Genomic DNA, 18,333 nt, shown 5'->3' with positions numbered 1-18,333 from the left:
AATTAATATCTAACAGTTCCATGAACAACGCAACATTAATTTCGGCATGTCATGGAACACGAAAATTAGCAGCCATTCATTAATATTGTGAATGAATGAAGGCTGCAAATTATGTGAGCCTGTACCTAACAGCAGAAAACCATCAAATATTTCGCCGCTGCATATAGTTTGCTCTTCTCTACCAAAAACAGAAAGAAATCTAACGGCTTGATTGAAACTTGAAAGCAAGTCGAAATCGAAGCAATACAATAACTGCATGGAAAATCTTAATCGCACTCAATTTTGTGTTAATCGTACTTCATTATTTATTTTATCATATAGTGTAGTGCATGAAAATCATATAATAAAAATGATAGTGGGAGTGTGATAAACAAAAAGTGGACTCCTATTAATATTTCCCTAACTTCATTTCCTAACTACCAAAAAAAAAAAAGAACCCACCTTTTGTAGATCATATCTTTATGGGAAAATTGAGGAAAATATTAATAGTAAGATTTATTGTTTGTGAAAAAGATGTAAGTTTGAGGAAATTCGAAAATGGAGAACCAATTCACTTGTAACCATTAGGCCATGTGTTCGAGTCATTAAAAGGGTAAGTGGAGAACTATTATTAATCCTTTTTTTTTTAAGATATTGTTTATGAATTGTTTATCTTTTAATCAATGCTATAGGGAAATAAAGCACGAAATTATCCTCACGTGTACATACAGCCATATGTGCAAATCAGACTGTACATATATGCGCATATATCAATTCAAATATGAACTATTTGGATGCAACATTTATTCACCAAGGTGAAATTTGAATTCGACATACTCAACAAAAGCCCCATAAAAAGACTGTGATGACCATATATGGATCATTGATGTCAATAACTCTCCAAAAATTTTTAATCCATAATTATGTAGGTAAGCGTTAATATGGTCCCAAAATTCAACAGTAACGCACTCACGTGGCAAGTGCAAGATAAGCAATATTTTGGAAGAATTTTCTTGTTTGGAGAACCAAAGTCGCTATGTGTCAGAAAAATTCCACTATCAAATTGTCAAGTAGTTGATACACTTGATGGAGAAAAAGAAAACTTCCACCAAAACGCCATATAATGCTTAATTTTTTGTTCGTTGAATGCCAAACATGGAGGACCCTTTCACTTATCTGACCGGATGTGATAAATATTGCATTATGTGACATAAACTTGACCATCTAATATCTTCTTTGTTCCTAATGGCCTAAATTGGAGAAAATACATATTTAGAACGTAAGAACTGATTATCCAAAATCAAAATCTATAATATGTTAAAATAATCAATAAAAAAACAAGTCCTCTATCCATCCATATGCAAGTTTATCGTTTAATCCTCCTATTTTAAGACCATGTTTAAACTTTAAACAATAGTAAGTTAGGTACATTTGATAATTTTGAAATATGAAATCTGAAGTCTGAAATCTCAAATCTGAAATATGAATCTGTTAAGTTATTAAATTGTCAAATACCGAAATCTCAACATTTGAGCATATAGTGATAAGTGAACAGTTTATCACTTAATTTTTGGAGTAGTTTTGTCTAAACAATTCAGAACCATTTAATTAATTAAAATATTCTATTTTTTATTATCAAAGAGGTCTAATTTTGTTAAGATCTGAATTCATTAGATTTAAGTGTTAAATTAGGTTATCAAATAGTAGACTAAGGGTATGTTTGATAAAATTGAAATATATAATTTGAAGTCTAAATCCATTCGGTAACCGAATTGTTAAGTACTAAATCTAATTACATTTGAGTTTATAATTACATTAAATGCAATAGCTTATTACTTATATATTTTGGAATAAGTTCTGGCTAGAAAATTCAATGTCATTTAATTAATTCAAATATTCTATTTTTTATTATTAACCACGTCTGAATATATTAAATTTTGAACTTATTAAATTTAAGTGCTGAATTAGGTTATCAAAAAGCGCCTAAAATTCTTAAAGGAATTGATTTTCTACCGTCTGAATTTCGAAAATCAATTTGGGAACATTGTTCCAAGCCAATCAAGTTATGTAATATATTAATTTTGATTAATGCTTAACATCGTTGAGTTACATCCAAATTGGCTGCTATTGCATAATTTAATTCCTTGTCGTGCAAGCACGATTAAAATAAACTGGCATTTGGCTGTAAAATTCTTCAATTCTTTCTGTTTTGTTTTTTGTAGAATTGGGACCAATTATAGATGAAATATTATTATAAAAATATAAACAAACAATATGTGTCAGAAAAATATTATTTATTTAAAGAAAAAGAATAATGCCCAACATTTGAAACTGTATTACTGCACAAGTTAAAAGGAAAAGTTCAGAAAAGTAGAATCTCTTGATAATAGTTAAACGAGATTTGCTGGAACAGCAATTAACTCTAGAGTATATATAGCATTGAGGGATTGCAAGTTTCAATGTACTAATATTCGGCTGTTGCAAGTTTAACCAAAAGCTTGATTAAATTCACTAATTATTAGTGTATGTCTTCTAGTTGGTAAGCCGCTCTGGATTTATTTAATTCGCTTTATTTCAAGGATTATGGGAAATCACGCGTCTTATTTAGTTATTCTCATAGGGATAGCCGTATTGGCAATATCTTAATAACAGCTGTAGTTGACATATCTATATATATTTCTTTATTATCCTGTCATAATTAGGACCTCAAGGTCCCCACCATTCCTGACTTCCCAATGTTATGGCTCCAAACCCTACAATTACCAATTTCAATTGTATGATAGAATATGTATGTTAATATAATCGATATAAATACTAACACTGAAAATAACAGGATTTTTTTTTTTGAAAAAGCAAATTTCATTAACAAATTGCTGAAATAACAAGAGTTCTAATATTATATATTTACTGACAGCAAATACACTACACTGTCATAGTTAGATGCATGACACTGTGACAAAATTTGAATTTACACACGTGTCATATATAGCGTATATAAGATTAGTCCAAATATATGTAGAGTTACAATAAATTTGATCTTTACTTTAAAGTTATATCTCGCAATAATTTTCATATATTTCAAATTAAATTTATTTGAGTTATTAATCCCATGGTGTAATTTGATTTTACAATTGTAGATAATCTCAACCCGAGCATCTTACTCGGGTTTGATTCTTGTTGTCAAGAGTTTGCCTTTAATTGATTGTTTAAGGTGACACGAGTTTTCACGAAAAAGCATGGTGCTAATTTTGCGAGCTTGACTAATTCATTTGATAAACAAATTTAAGATGAATCCAAAGCGTTTTGCCTTTATTTAGTGTTGGATCATTGAGAGGAGAAAAAGAATTGAGGAAAAGTAATGTTGATTTTAAGAAAGAAACTTCATCCTTTTGCTTTTTTTTTGGGAATTTAATTTACATATACAATGAATAACAAATAAATCTTATCAATTGTGAAACATAGTGTGTTTTTGTAAAGGAGATCATTCGAAATACTATTTAAAATACTTATTATATCACTTGATGTATACGAGATAAAATGATTGTCGAAATATAAAAAATTGATTAAAAACTGTAATTGTGATACAAGTAGAATAAAATAAAATATTTAAAACACACTCCGTGAAACTTTCTGTAATAGGGGAAGATATAATGAAAGGAATGTTGCCGGTAGCTGAACGCGGATATTAGCATTTTTAGGCTCGCATAGGTAATTGCATGTAATGCCTTGTATTGATTGATGACAAATAAAAGATTTTTATCAGAATACATCAGCAACAAGAATGCCAAGGCTGATGTGAACAAGAAAAATGGTTTGTGAAACATTCCACCATCAAGAGTCCAATTGCTTGCCTTTATGCATTTTCATTTATTGCATAAAGAACAAAAACTTTGAGTGTGTTTGAATAGAAGATTATTTGGAATAATTTTTAAAAAAAATTATTACAACACTTTTTTTTTATGTGATGTATGTAAGATAAAAAAGTATTTAAAAAATATATTGGTAATACAAATAAATAAATTTTTGTAAATAATTCACTATCCCATTTCCATTATTTCGTTTTGACAATTACAGTGAATGCAAATTCATACTGCAAATAGGACCATAGCCTAAAATACCATCAACCTTTAACTTGTTTTAGGGCTGTGATTAAACATGAGATGATTAACTTCACAATCAATTGGGAATGACAATTGTTCCCCAAAAATTGAAAGACAAATTCGTATGTCCAAGTCTATAAATGAGTTAAATTTCATTGGATCCCTAATTTTGCATTAAAAGAGATAGTCAAGGTCAGTTGACTAATGACTAGGCTTTCCTAAGTAGGAAGCAGAGAAAATTGAAATGTATGTAGGGTCTATAAATACAAATACACAAGTACACAGCATGCCTGAATCCTGATATTGCCATGGCTGTTGCACAGAGGGTGATATAGACCGATGCTCAAGGGTCTGAGCTAACAGACACAAGAAGATCCCATAAAAAGAGAACAAGGTCAAAAAGAGGGCACACATTGTGTAGGAACCCTCAGCGACCCCACCAAGGCTCTGAGGACTTTGACCCCCTTACGGTACAAAAGCCACACAAAACCCAAGGACAAGAACTGGACTGACCTCTTTGCCCTCCCTACTTCTCTGGAATAACATACTTGATACACTGCTTGTTGGGACTTTTACCCATATGGGAAGATGAAAAAAATATTTGGACAGGAGAGTTTTAACATTTTTTTTTTAAATATTGGGTCAATGGTCTCTGTTCTGCCATCTGCATTTCTTGATTTGCTTTGGCATGCAAACTTTAGTCACCGCTCAGTTTTCTTTAAAAGAAGTAAATTTGGACCAGTTTCTTATTGCATATTATTTTAGTAATTACTAATTACTTTTCAAAAATAATACTAGTTAGCATAGAAAAAGATAAAAAACACAGTGTGGAAAAAGAGGAAGGTTAACAAAGTGGGCTAGATCAAGAAACACCAGCGCATCTTTCTCTATAGCTTTCTCTCCTTTTCATGTGTGTTTATAACTCTTCCCTCTGCCCCAATGCCCTTCTTTCCCTGCAACAAAAGGAAAAGTAAATGACCCCTCATCTCTCATGTCTCCACACACCAGAGGGGCTGAGAGTGAGAGATAAAGACGCCCCATTTATGCACAATACACAGAGAGAGAGAGAGAGAGAATTCATATAGGCCCACCAAGCGAAAATTACTTGTTGGGAACTTTTCTCACAAAAAATTTCATAATTTCATAATAATCTATCCAACTTTTTTCCTATGAGCTGCTGTACACTTCATTATTGAAAAAAGCCCCTCCCATATTTTTGAATCTTCTCTCTGGGAAACACTTGCTCGGTTCCCTATACCTATCTTTCAAATCTTCACATTCCTTGGCTACCACAAAATCCTCTAAAAGAAAAAACAAAAAAGATATTCATAAACCAATTCCAATCCCCACCAAAATGTACAAGTACCTACTCCAGTAGTGGCTGTTCCACAAAATTCAGCCACAGCAAAACCCCATATCGCATCACTGCCAAATCCCAAAGGACCCCATATACAGGCAATGACTCGAGGTCGAATGTTTTCCCGCCACCAGCCCGGAGGCTGCACCATTTCCAGCTATAGGCCCCCATGGCAAGGATCTCAGATTCAACGAAGAATCTTTTCAAGTGAACAGACTCGAATTCCACCATAGTATTCTTCAGTTCAGTAGAATCACCTATCTTCCACGAATATTCTCCCAATGAAATCTCGAAATCTCTTGGAATAAAGCTTTGGATCAACAGCCGAGATCGATGTAGGATCAACTTGCAAGGATTTGTATGCATGCTCTAGCTTCTTGCTGATGTCGTAGTCCTGTAAAATATCTATGACTCCAAAGTATAATACTATTTCATAGATTTCACTGCTGCGAGAACCAGGAGTGTACTGATCAAAATCACTCCTCCGATTAACTCGCTCTGCTCTAGCAGGCATGTTGGCCCCCAATCGGATCAACGGTTTCCTGGTAATGAATATGTAAAAATGAGATCAAACCACCCACTAAAACGAAAGCTTTAAGGAACTAGATCAAGCAATAAGCCATCAAAGAATGTGTATCACCATTCACCTAGAGTTTTTAGCTCTCGTATACACCTTGAAGTTGTTATACCAGAAAGTTTTTAATTCCCTAGCATCATCCAGAATCATTGAAACTTTATAGCATAAAAATATTTACACACCATCAATTTTAGTGAATTTCAACGAGGCAGGTTCCAAAGAATTAATGTAAACTTCTCACTCAACAGTTGTTCATTTGATCCCACATTAACTTCTATACCAATCATATTCTGCCTAGATTGGCGGTTATTAAGGTGTTGGCAACTGTTTGCTGTATTAACATCTAGACTGTTATTCATAAGAGGAGGCAAAAATTGCTAAATCAAGGCTCATATTCTTATCCAGGAAAGCTACTGTGAACTAACTGCAACTGCATAGCCAACAACCAGAGTCCCCCTTCAATGATTCCAACCACCACGCTCAAATTTAATGAAAGACAAATTATTCTAGAACTTAAGGGTATTCAAATAAGAATTTCAAGCGTCAATCATGAGCTAGCTCCCAGCAATGTAATAGTAGAAAATATTAGCTTTCACAATTAAAAGGGTTCGGTATAAGAAGACTTTTACAGAAGAGCAGAAGCCATAAACAGAATAGACGAAAAATGCTTTGTCCATTAAATGTATCTATTCCCTTACAACTAGTTAAACTGGAAGTCCAAACTGCTAAGAAAGGTAAAGAGCCAAAAAACTCACCGCCCAGCAAGGACGCGATCCATGTCTTGCAGCTCTGCCTCAAGGAAGCGACAGCCACGCATAAACTTCTCAGTTTGATACGAATCACTATTCCCTGAAAAATCCAACACATGATTTCAATATTCTTAATGTCCCACAAATTGATTATTAGTGAATGACTTGTGGGTGGCATGATAAACTACCTGTCCGCAAGACAAACGGTGACAAACCCATCTTATCACCTGTATTATCATCACGGAAGTGAATACCAACCAAAAGACTGTAATCCATGATTCTCTCAGCTTCCAAGAACTCACAATCTCGCTCTATTTGTCTGTAGAGAGAGAGGTTATCAGAGACATGCTTTAAAAATTGAAGGGAAATATAAAGCTCAGTAACCTAGAAGGGAAATGTAACTGACTTGATTAGCTCGTGGTACCAATTTTGCTGTAGCCGAAACACAAAGTTCAGGTCAAGGTCCTTGAGCGTTGTAGTTTCATCAATCTCCCCCTCTGGCTTATCTGTAATGCGGCCATGGGATGATCCTTTGAGGTCAAATCGTCTGTGTATTCGGTACTCCGAGCAGACCAAATTGCCCATCACAATGAAACGCGTCTAGTAGAACAAAGTTGCAGGAAATTAGACATGCATTTAAATTAAGAGATGCAACCATAGTTCAAGAATGACAATTTTAAACATCCAGGCGTACCTTTACACCGCCTACTGGTTTGACACAATGAACTCCATAAAACTTTGCCACGAGGGAATTCTCATAGCGGCAAACATGCTTGTAATAACTAGGAAGCATCCTAATCAGTACCTGACAAGCAGATTACCAGGACCTCAATCACCATTTGTATTTGACCATGTCTTAATCAGCAAGCCTAACTAGAAAATTTTCCTGACTTAAATAAGTGTCTTTGGAGGCAAAACAATGGTTAAACAATTCCATAAATTTGCTATTAACGTGATCCTTCTTCACCTCCGTCCTGTAATTCAGTATGATAAAAGTCAATGAGGTAGGTAACTAACCTTGACTTCACATTTCTTCACTGTTTTTATCATAAATCTGTCATCCTGGGTCAGGTAAAAGAAGCTTCCACTCTTTCCAGGAGATGAGAGCTCTCTTAGAGCATGATTTCCACATATGGCCAGCATGTAATCAGCAGGATCCACTTGGAATAGCTGCCTCAAATGCCTGAAATCCAAACAAGCCAGTGACCAAATTCAGAACCATTTCAGAAATTTGATTGGCAATGAATTTCTTCAAGATTTAAAAAGCTATACTAAAACGAAGAAACACAAAATCTCACAGATTAGAGAAACAATGAAACAAATAAAGTTTTTAAGTGAAATAACACCTGAAGACCATGGGACAATAATCCTTCCACCGGAACTCCACTGATTGATGGGGTGGTGTATTCTTTGACCCTTCTGGAGGAAACCTAGTCCAAAACTTCTCGTTGGGATCAAAATCACTCTGCTTTAGTTCCCTTATTCTCAAGGCATCTTTCCCTACCGAATGCCTACAGTAACGAATCATACAAAGTAAGGTGAAGAAATTTGGCAAAAAAAACAAAATTAAGCATTCCAACAATGCACTAAAGATATGAAAAACTTACCGAATACCCAACTGGAGATTGAGCATCAAATCATAGTTCTTATGCCCTTTGGAAATGGTCAGCCCTGGCTTCTTCACTTCCCCACTGAAACAACAAGGATTCCTCCGAAACTGCTTAAGCCCATCTCGATGATCCAACACCATACCATCCCCGTATATCATAGAAGCCTCCACATTATCAATAATATCACAAGTAATATCCCCAGCCTCACCATCCGATTCCCAAATGCAAATCCTCGGAAAGTTCCTTTCCGTCAAGCTCCCTCTTCCTCCGTCCACCGATGACCTCTTCTTTCCCGTCATTGCCACCACCATCCCACCAAAATTCTCATCCATCATCAAAGGTGCCGATAGTTTCGTGCTGAACAACCCTCCAAACCCCTCCATCTTCCCCTTCCCGAAACTACAACCATTTCCTTGTCCATTATTCCCACTATTGTTGTGTGCAGGGTAAAAAGTACCATTGAGGACCTGATTTCCTTGGTTCTTAGAATCTTTTGTCCAGCAACCAATGTAGCAACTTCCATCAGGCCAGGTGAAAACTCCATGGCCTTTAGGAACACCATTTTCCCAATTTCCATCATATCTGTTCCCATTATTAGCCCAAACCAATACTCCTCTCCCATTAATAACGCCATTCTTCCATTCTCCGATATACTCATTTCCATTCCTCCAAACATATCTCCCCTGTCCATCCTGCAAATTCTTCTTCCAATACCCTTCATAATAGTCCCCATTACAGTAATGCTTCACACCATAGCCATGTTTTCGATCCGCAGACCAAGACCCTCGATACATATCCCCATCGGGTCCAATAAAAGTCCCAGTTCCTTCCATTCTACCGGACTTAAATTCCCCTTCGAAAGTCGCCCCAGATGGCCATGAAAACTTGCCTTTTCCCGATGCTTTCCCTCTCTTCCACTCTCCTTCATACATGCATCCGTCTGTCCACAAATACTTGCCCGATCCGTGCGGAGAATTCCCTGAAAAACTCCCTATATACAGATCCCCATTAGGTAGATGCTTCTCTATACTACTCCAGCTGCCGCTGTTGTTGCTCCCCTCTGAGCTACCTCCCCCACCACCTCCCCCGCCCCCTCCACTGCTGCTGCACGTGGCACCGCCGGCTATGCTGGTCGTCGTAGGAGTAACCCTTCTGGTAGTCGCCTGAGATTTGCTCCGAGGTATAAGAATCACTGACTTAGCCGTCGTGGTGGACTCCACAAACCTCTCTTCTTCTCCTTGCTGAAAAATTTCCTCTGATTTCTTCTTCTTGTTTGTGGGTATTCCATCCAGCGTTGTGGGTTTTGTACACAGCAAAGATTCAGGCATTTTTCTTGAAATTTTTTCTCCAAATATATATATATCAAAAAAAACAGATAATTTATAGCCGGAATAAATGACGAAGAAGACGAAGATAAACTAGAAATGATAGAGCCAGAGCTGTAGAGCCCAGCTGCCCAACAAGCATTATTTCCGACGTCTTCTGTTTTTTTTTTACTCTTTTTCTCTCTTTATCTGATGAGTAGATGCGTTGCGGTGGTGCTGAGGCGTTGTAGTGTTGTGTGTATATGTGTGAATAGTGCAATAAATGTGTGCCTTTTCGCTTTTGGGCTTATATTTACTCTCTCTCGTGTTGTGCGAGAACAGGTGAGAATCCTCCCAACGATAAAGCAAAGAGTAAAGAGAAACTGTACTAGTAGGACCTTTGTTTTATTGGTGCACTAAAGATTTCACTCGTTTTCTTGAAAGATTTGTGGACAAACACATAATATATTTGGTTTGATCTAGTTGTAATTAGAGCAATTAAAGGATGAGATAATGTTAATGGAATCGAAGAAGTTGTAAGAGATGTTTGAAGAAAATGTTGGATAAACGAAATCTCATGTTTAATAAGTTAGTTAAATGTAATCAAAGAAATTGTAAGAGGTGTTTGGAGAAAATATTGGACAAATGAAATCTCGTGTTTAATAAGTTGGTTAAATATATATCACACGTCGGGGATGTGAGAAAGTACAAGAAGCGTGCAATTTAGATTGAAAGGGTATTAGATCTAGAGTGAAAAGATCTAGAGTGAAAAATTACGTATTAGCTAATTCAAGAATGCAAAAATTAGAAAAATGTAAAGTGTTAGACAATGGCCTGTATGTTATAACTGCAATTAATTTCCAACCCGAAATATAAAGTTAAAGGAACTAATCAAGAAATGGGATTTAGTGTGTAACTTGTTTGGATTGTAGCTTTTGGGAGAAAAAAACAGATGATGAATTTTCAGATTCAATACATTCCTTTATTTTCAATTCCACGTACTTAACAATTTCAAATAGAAAAAAAAAATGTTACAGTAAAATGGAAGCTTTTAGGAATACCAAATAAAGGATGGGATAGAAATAGAACGAGATGAGTCGGCAATTGATTTTGATGGATTTTGCATTTAGCATTATGGAATTGGAGATCGGTTGTGCATAGAATTCTTTTGCGGCCAAGGTAAACATACCAAGACAAGAACAGTTTACAGGTGTACGATCAGCAATACTATGTTATGACGAATATACCCTTCGACGGTGACTACAATTTTTTCTCTCTGGTTTCATCGTGACGTCGCGGAATCGTCGATGCCTAGGAATGGGAAGAAAGACATCACAAGGACGAGGGAATCGGAACTGTGATGAAAGCGTCGTTTTGGAGTGTAATTACCATTATGGCCTCATTGTTTGAACTTAATTACTCGGCTGCCCTTCATCCTTTGGTGCGTGGAATAATTCAACCCTAGGCCAACCGTCCAATGGTTGACCATTGTATTTCATTTTTTTTTTACTACTATTAGAAAATTAGATTAAACTTTACAACTCCAATTATGGATTCCCACAATTCTAGGAATTTGTTGATTAAATGTACTACCTAATTGAAAAATATTAAAGAGTGTAGTAGTTCATGTTTTATTCTCAAATTCCTGTAATGTGATTTGTGAGATCTAAGAATTCATTACCCTATAAAATGAACAATTACGCTACATTTATTTATCAACAACATTACTACCTTTCTACCTTGAAAACCAAAAAACTTTACTATGTTTTTCAAATGCTTTTTGTATTAATAATAATTCAATTTATTAAATTATTCGCAAATGAGCGCACGACAATGGGAGGCATTAAGGTCAAAAAACGTTAGTACTTGTTTGCCATTAAACTTAGAAATTTCAGAAAATATACATCAACTGATGGACTGCCAACCTATACACAAAATCAAGGTTTTATTGGAGTGGATTGTGACCTATTAGCATAAAAAATGCCGCAATATCTCTAAATAAACAAATGTATATGAGGTCTAAGCATGTGTTGTATTATATAGAGAACCTGAAATTTTATTGGTTAGTAAGCTAATTTGGGATTAGAGATTAAAATAATGAATGAGACTTGGTACGTGATCCCAATGATGGGAGATAGGCAAATTTTGTCCAAGTGCCATCTATCAGCCAACCAAGTCAATGCAAGAATAATATTTTGTTAGCTCCAAGAAAAATACTAAGTTAATAATAATTCTACAATTGAGACCGGTAATCAAAGATTTCCCAAAGTTCTTTTTAGGCATCCTACCAACAAGAATACTTGGCATACAATTTTATCTTTATCTAAGCTTTGGAAATGGTGGTGCATTATGAATCATAAAGGCATATGGACCCAATAGGGTTTGGTTGTGGTGGTCCACTAACTTAACGTTCCATATTCATTTAGTGGGTTGCCCTGTGAGAAAATAGAATGGAACACCATGATGCCTTTGAAGTTCTCACGCCTTAGCCGAATTGCCCAAACTGGAATTTGTGACAAGAGGCTGATGTGTCTGTAATTGTCATTTTCATCTTCAGTATAATGTCTTTGTCTCTAGTGCAGCTCCTCCTCTAAAATGGGTGTATAGATAATAGGAAATGGGAGCTCTCGTGTTCTAATTCGGCACAGTTGTGTAAACTAATAGATTTCAGTATAAATTGGTAAATTTTTTATATAAATATGAATTATAATTAATTGATATAAAACTCACGATTATAATAAAAATATATTAGTTTACACCAAAATTGTGTCAGTTTACACAATTAAACGGAACTGGATAAAACCTTAATTGAAGAGACCCTAGATTCTAAATAATACATGCCAAGAATTATTGGAAAATATTAGGGATAATATCAGAAACCTTCCTTGAGGTTTCTCTTAATATCACCTGGCACCACTAAGGTTTTAAAAATATCACTTACCTCCCTTATTTTAATCATTTGTGTAACAAAATCTTTAAAACCCTAAACTACCCTTTTACTTGCTAAATAAAAATATTCCTAAACCACTTTGTTTGCTTCAAAAAAATCATCATCTAAAAAATAATTTTTAGTAGTACTACGACATCATAATATTATAGCCCATAAAAACAAAATTTTAAAAATAAAAAAGATATTTGTAAAGAAATACACTTGCACCAATTTAACTCTATATACTCAAAAATCAATTTCTTATGAACTTTATATATTTTTTTCTAACTTTTTCTCAACACATGCCCAAACCTTTAAATTGTACTGATTACTATAAAAATCAATTCAAAATAAGCAAATAAATCATATCCCACTTTATCACAATCACAAAAAAATAAAAGATAAACAAATTTTAATTTATTGTAATTTACAAATAAAATATCGCATAGTCATTTTAAAAAATGAGTAAGAGCGAATGTTGAAGGAAAGAGAAAGAGAAGAAAGTAACTTTCATTTTTTTTTATAATTTTTGAGCTCCATTTATTTGATATGTGAATTATGTATCAAATGAAGGTTAATATAGCCTTTTTATGATTATTAGGGGAGGTAAGTGATATTTTTAAAATTCCAGAGGTGTCAAGTGAGATCAGGAGAAATCTCAAGGGAGGTTTGCAATATTATCCCAAAATATTATTCATTTTAACAAACCTGCAGGCACATTAGGTTGCTTCTTAATTGCTGTAGTGTAATGAGGGTGAGGACCCCTACAAGTATTCCCTACAACTAGGAAAATAGCTTATTTAGCCCCTCAACTTTTAATTGCTCAAAAGTTTCATTTTGCTAATTTAACGTTTAAAGTTCGACTCTTTAATTGATTTAATTCTTTCCGCCAAAGTCTAGCCGACTAGATCTACACAAACAAAGGGGCAATACTAGAGACCGAGTGGCTCAACTTGGCTTAACCGTCATCTTCTCCAATTATTCAGCATAGGTTGTTTTAACGAATAATTGATATTATAGGATTGGAGGCACCACAAATTATTAGTCCAAGGAGATAGCAGTTTGCATCAATTGTATGATGTAACAATAGTGGAGGAAAAATATGTGATCTTCTTGCCTGTTATGCACAATGATGTAGACATGATCCTATAAGGAATGGACAATTATAAGTTGTAACTTCTAGATATAATGTAGCAGAATGAAGATACATTTTCATTGAACTTTATGGATGTCCCACAAGTTTATATTATTCTCATGGATTTGCTATATAAATACACTATAGATATTAAGGGGACACCAATACTTAATTTGGAGCTACATTACTTTTGTCAATGGCTATCACTATAAATGTTTTATTTTTTACGGGTCAATACAAGAAAAAGGAGAAACTTTCACAAAGTCTCAGAAAAATTTAAATGTCGAAAAATTTTATAGGGAGGTGGAGGCAATACAACTAAAGCAAAAAAATTTTATAAAATTCAGGAGGTGTAAATGTAGTGCAAATTAAAAATATTTAAAAAGTTTAAAACCTATTATATAATTTTAGCGAACATGAGGAGAGAAGGAGGGAGAGAGCAGAAGGGAGAAATGCCCACCCTCAAAGCTATGTGGTTCCACTCCTAATTGTGCACCTAAGATTGAGCATTAATTGAAATATCTACTATTAATGTACACATGCCTATAAATTTGGATGAATTGTTTAATATATTAACTGTGAAGGAAAAACTGCATCTACTAACATACACACACACAAAAGTGTTGCATTTTCTTTACCTTTATGCACAACAAAATGAGTACGTATTCATGTCTTTACAACTGAGTCTAAATCATTTTTGTGATATATTAATTGGTGGAGATGTGCATACATATTATTTAGATATGCAGAATGCTAAAGAAAATACTTTGCATTCTTTATTTTATGTTTGTATGCACATGTGAATTTTTCTATATCGTTAAGATATCTAACATTTGATATGAACTCTTTGAATTGATCATCAATTATGCCCCAAATCCCCTTATGCTAGTTAGTGATTTGAAGCATTCAAATCATTGAATAAACAAGAGAATGGTCGATTTTATTTGATGGGCATTTTTTATTTTCAAAATTGCACCTCTGCTAGTAGGTAAAAATATACTTTAATCCTCTAATTAACTGTAACGCTTATGGCGCTAACTGGACTAGGGTTATCGGCTAGAAACTAGGAATCAATCATGACGGCTTTACAGCCACCTAACTAGCCGTCTAGAAGTGGTGGTTAGGCACCGCCTAAGAGCTTTGCGGCGGCTGTGGTTTCAGCATCTATCTCTACTACAGGCCCCTGCGTTGATGTAGGGATTGTTTCGTCATTTCGGGGAGAACCGACTCTGCAGATGTCTCATGAGGACATGTTAGGCTTGGCCAAACCTTTTCACAATGCCTTGGTGGGCAGATTCCCCTTTAGCCGCCTGCCCATGGAAGTTATCCGTAAGTTCATCACTGCATTAGGGTTAAGAGGTGATTGCTCTGTCGGCCTTCTTGATCCAAATCACGTGTTAATATGTCCTTTGCTCAAGGAAGACTATACGCAGCTATTTGTTTGGAGGACCTAGTATGTTCAAAGTTTGCCCATGCCGGTATCGAAGTGGACATTGGAGTTCAGGGCGAACCAAGGAGTTTTCATTGCTCCAGTGTGGGCGAATTTTCCAGATTTACCTCTTCCTTTTTTTCATAAGTCGCAGTTGTCAAAGCTGGCTTCTATGCTTGGTCGTCTGCTAAGGATTGATAGGGCTACGTGTGACCTTCGAAGACCTTCGGCGGCTCAAGTTCTAGTAGAAGTTGATATTTCCAAGACACCGATCAGGAGGATTGGATAGGTGATAAGAATTATGAGTTCTGGTAGCTTGTTAGTTTCGAGAATTGGCCTATCTTCTGCTCATTCTGCAACAAGTTGGGGCATGAGGAAGGTGACTATTTCAAGAAAAATCCTTCACTCCGTCCTTCACAAGTCCCAAGGGCTATTGCTCCGTCGGCGGCAGTTGGTACCTCTAAAGGCAGGACAATCTACATCCCAAAGCATCAAGGTGTAAGGGAGGAACAACCTCCACATCAACCGACTACAGAGCGGGGGGATACTGCAGATAATGGTAAGTGAATAATTTCGCAGGAGTTTAGTTGCAGTGTCTCTCCAACAACACTTGATACGTGACCTGTGGGAGTTGATTTTAATGAGCCTGAGGAGGAGGATCACCAGTTGCGAAACCCTATGTTGGTTGGGCAAGCAGATGTACCTTCTTCCTCCACGGGGCCTGATACGCGAACTGCAAAGCAAACCGGGCCTGTCGCGACAGTGGAGAAGTCTCTACAGGGCCAGTGGAGGGAGATGCCTCCAGCTTCTATGGCAGTTGAGGAGAAAGAGAGGGGTTTGGTGGAACCAGTACATTTGGATAACAAGTTCGCGGCCTTGACGTTTATGGAGGAGAACGATGATTTGACGGGAGTTTTTGCTCAGGTCATTTCTCCATCGTCATCCTCTCGTTGTCACTTGAAGAGGTCGTAGTTGGAGCGTAGGATGCCGGTTGGGAGCTTAAGGGAGATCAAAGTGTCATTGAGTGACTTGCGACAATTTCACAATGAGCTGGAGTAGCATTGTCAGTCCTTCATAGATAATGACTATCCTCGGTCAGCTTTGTTAGATGAAGTAGATAAGGAATTACTAAGTGGTCTAAACCTCGATTCTCAAGGTGTCGAGAAAGTGGCAAGGAAGGTTAGCAGCCAAAAGGTACAAAGAAACAGGTTGCACAGTCATCTCAAGCTTCATATTTTTTGAGGTCTCATGTTTAACCCGTTTAGGTTTATTATTTGGAATATTGAGCTTCATGGTCGGATTCTCTTAAATATTTGCAGAAGATCTGTGTTGATAATGCAATTTTGTTAGTTATTTTGCTGGAACCAATGTCAGATATTAGCAAGGTAGAGGTAGTTCGGTGCCAGTTGTGTCTTGATCATGGCTCTTCCTTTTTCAATAGTAAGGTGTGGTTTTTATGGAGTAGCGTCTACAAATTCAACTTCATCAAGTTAGAGGAGCAGGTTGTGCATGCATGCCTCTCTTTTTAGTCTGGCAGTGTTCTATATTTGTCCGCGGTGTATGCTAAATGTTCGAGAGTAGGTAGGCTCCCCCTCTGGAAGGCCCTAGAGGATCTTACTATGGGAATGCTTGACTCATGGATTGTCACTGGAGATTTTGATATGGTATTGATAGCGAAAGAAAGGTGTGAGGACTCGTTGGTAAATGTTACCAATATGGAGGAGGTTAACTCTTTTATGTTCACTTGTGGTCTTTCCACTGTCAATTTTGATGGTAGCCTATTCACTTGGACGAATGGCTCGATCTGGCAGCGATTGGATAGAGAGTTGGTAAATTCTACTTGGGCTAGCGCGTATGCGCTCACTAAGGTCTTTCATCTTCATCGGGGTAGGTCAGACCATTCTCCGCTTCTAATTCAGGTGGGTAAGGCTTCATCTTTGGTTCCTGATTTAAGATATCTTAACATATGGTATAAACACCTCTCTTTCATGGACTTGGTTTCGACGGCGTGGAGGGACTCTGTGTCGGGAGTTGGAATGGCCTATTTTTACTTGAAATTGGTAGCCACTCGGGCAAAGTTAAGAATCTGGAGTAAGCAAGTTTTTGAAAATATTCTTTTTCAAGTTAAGATGGCAAAAGACCTGTATAAGTAGCGAGAGGTGGAGTTCGACTCACTGTGCGATAAATCTTCGAAGTTATGCCTCAATGAGGCCCAAACTGTGTATTTGAGGGAGTTGTCGGTGGAGGAGGAGTTTTGGCGTTAAAATGCAGCTGTTAAATGGCTCAAAGAGGGTGATGTCAATGCCTCCTTTTTTCACTCGGTGGTGAAACAAAGGAGAAATTCTAACTATATCTCACAGATCAAGGACGAGACCATGGATGGCTGTGTGCAGAGGATGATATAAAGAATTTGGCGGTGAAATTTTTTTTAGCTTTGTTTAAGTCTGAAGGACATGTTACGCCTCTTGTGCTCCCATTCTCAATGCCAAGGATGGAGCCTATAGACGATGCTATGCTTCAATCGCTCCCGGAGATGGATGAGTTTCGTTCGGTGGTCTTCTCTCTGGATGCCAACAGTGCTCCAAGTCCTGACAGCTTGGAGCGGGATTTTATCAATTTTGCTGGAAGGTTATCAAGGAAGATTTGCTTGAAGCAGTGCAAGATTTTTCAAGAATGTAGGATAGCCCAGGAGTTTTTCTAGCGTGTTATTAGTATAACTCCCAAAGGTTGAGGGGGCGTTTCAATGGAAGGATTTCAGACCGATTAGTCTATGTAATGTCAATTCAAAAATTATTTCTAAAGTTTTGGCTAATAAGTTGGGGAGACTGCTACCCAAGCTAATTTCTCCTTGGCAGATTGATTTCGTCCCTGGGCAAGGTATTATGGACAATGTGTTACTGGCTCAGGAGTTAGTGTTAAATTTGAATAGGTGCCCGTCCATCCCAAATTTGATTCTTAAACTTGACATGGAGAAAGTGTATGACAGAGTCGAGTAGCCGTTCCTGCTATTCATGCTTCGTAGTTTTGAGTTTTCAGAATGAGTGGTGGACTTGTTATTCAGAACTTTCTCCAATTCCTAGTTTTCTATTCTTGTTAATGGTCAACCAATATGTTTCTTTAAATCGAGTAGAGGGGTTCGTCAGGGCAGGGTGATCCCCTACCAC

The 18,333-nt window shown here is 36.5% G+C and overlaps 1 protein-coding gene across 2 annotated transcripts; it reads right to left on the bottom strand.

The window, feature by feature from the left end:
* Positions 1–5,381: 5,381 nt before the first annotated feature.
* LOC113749908 (phosphatidylinositol 4-phosphate 5-kinase 2) lies at positions 5,382–9,936 on the bottom strand. Of its 2 annotated transcripts, none has more exons than XM_027293783.1 (9): positions 9,454–9,936; positions 8,370–9,396; positions 8,109–8,273; positions 7,780–7,945; positions 7,457–7,567; positions 7,169–7,362; positions 6,951–7,081; positions 6,769–6,862; positions 5,382–5,978 (listed from the first exon to the last, which is right to left on the bottom strand). In XM_027293783.1, the coding sequence occupies exons 1-9, from the start codon at positions 9,698–9,700 to the stop codon at positions 5,690–5,692; spliced, it is 2,424 nt and encodes an 807-aa protein (XP_027149584.1). In that variant the 5' UTR covers positions 9,701–9,936; the 3' UTR covers positions 5,382–5,689. The 2 variants fall into 2 exon arrangements, with proteins under 2 accessions (XP_027149584.1, XP_027149585.1); XM_027293784.1 differs by having other exon boundaries at positions 8,370–9,441; positions 9,472–9,936.
* Between the last annotated feature and the right edge of the window lie 8,397 nt (positions 9,937–18,333).

Source organism: Coffea eugenioides, chromosome 10 (assembly GCF_003713205.1).
Source record: "Coffea eugenioides isolate CCC68of chromosome 10, Ceug_1.0, whole genome shotgun sequence".
NCBI lineage: Eukaryota > Viridiplantae > Streptophyta > Magnoliopsida > Gentianales > Rubiaceae > Coffea > Coffea eugenioides.
This window is presented reverse-complemented; position numbering and strand designations above follow the sequence as displayed.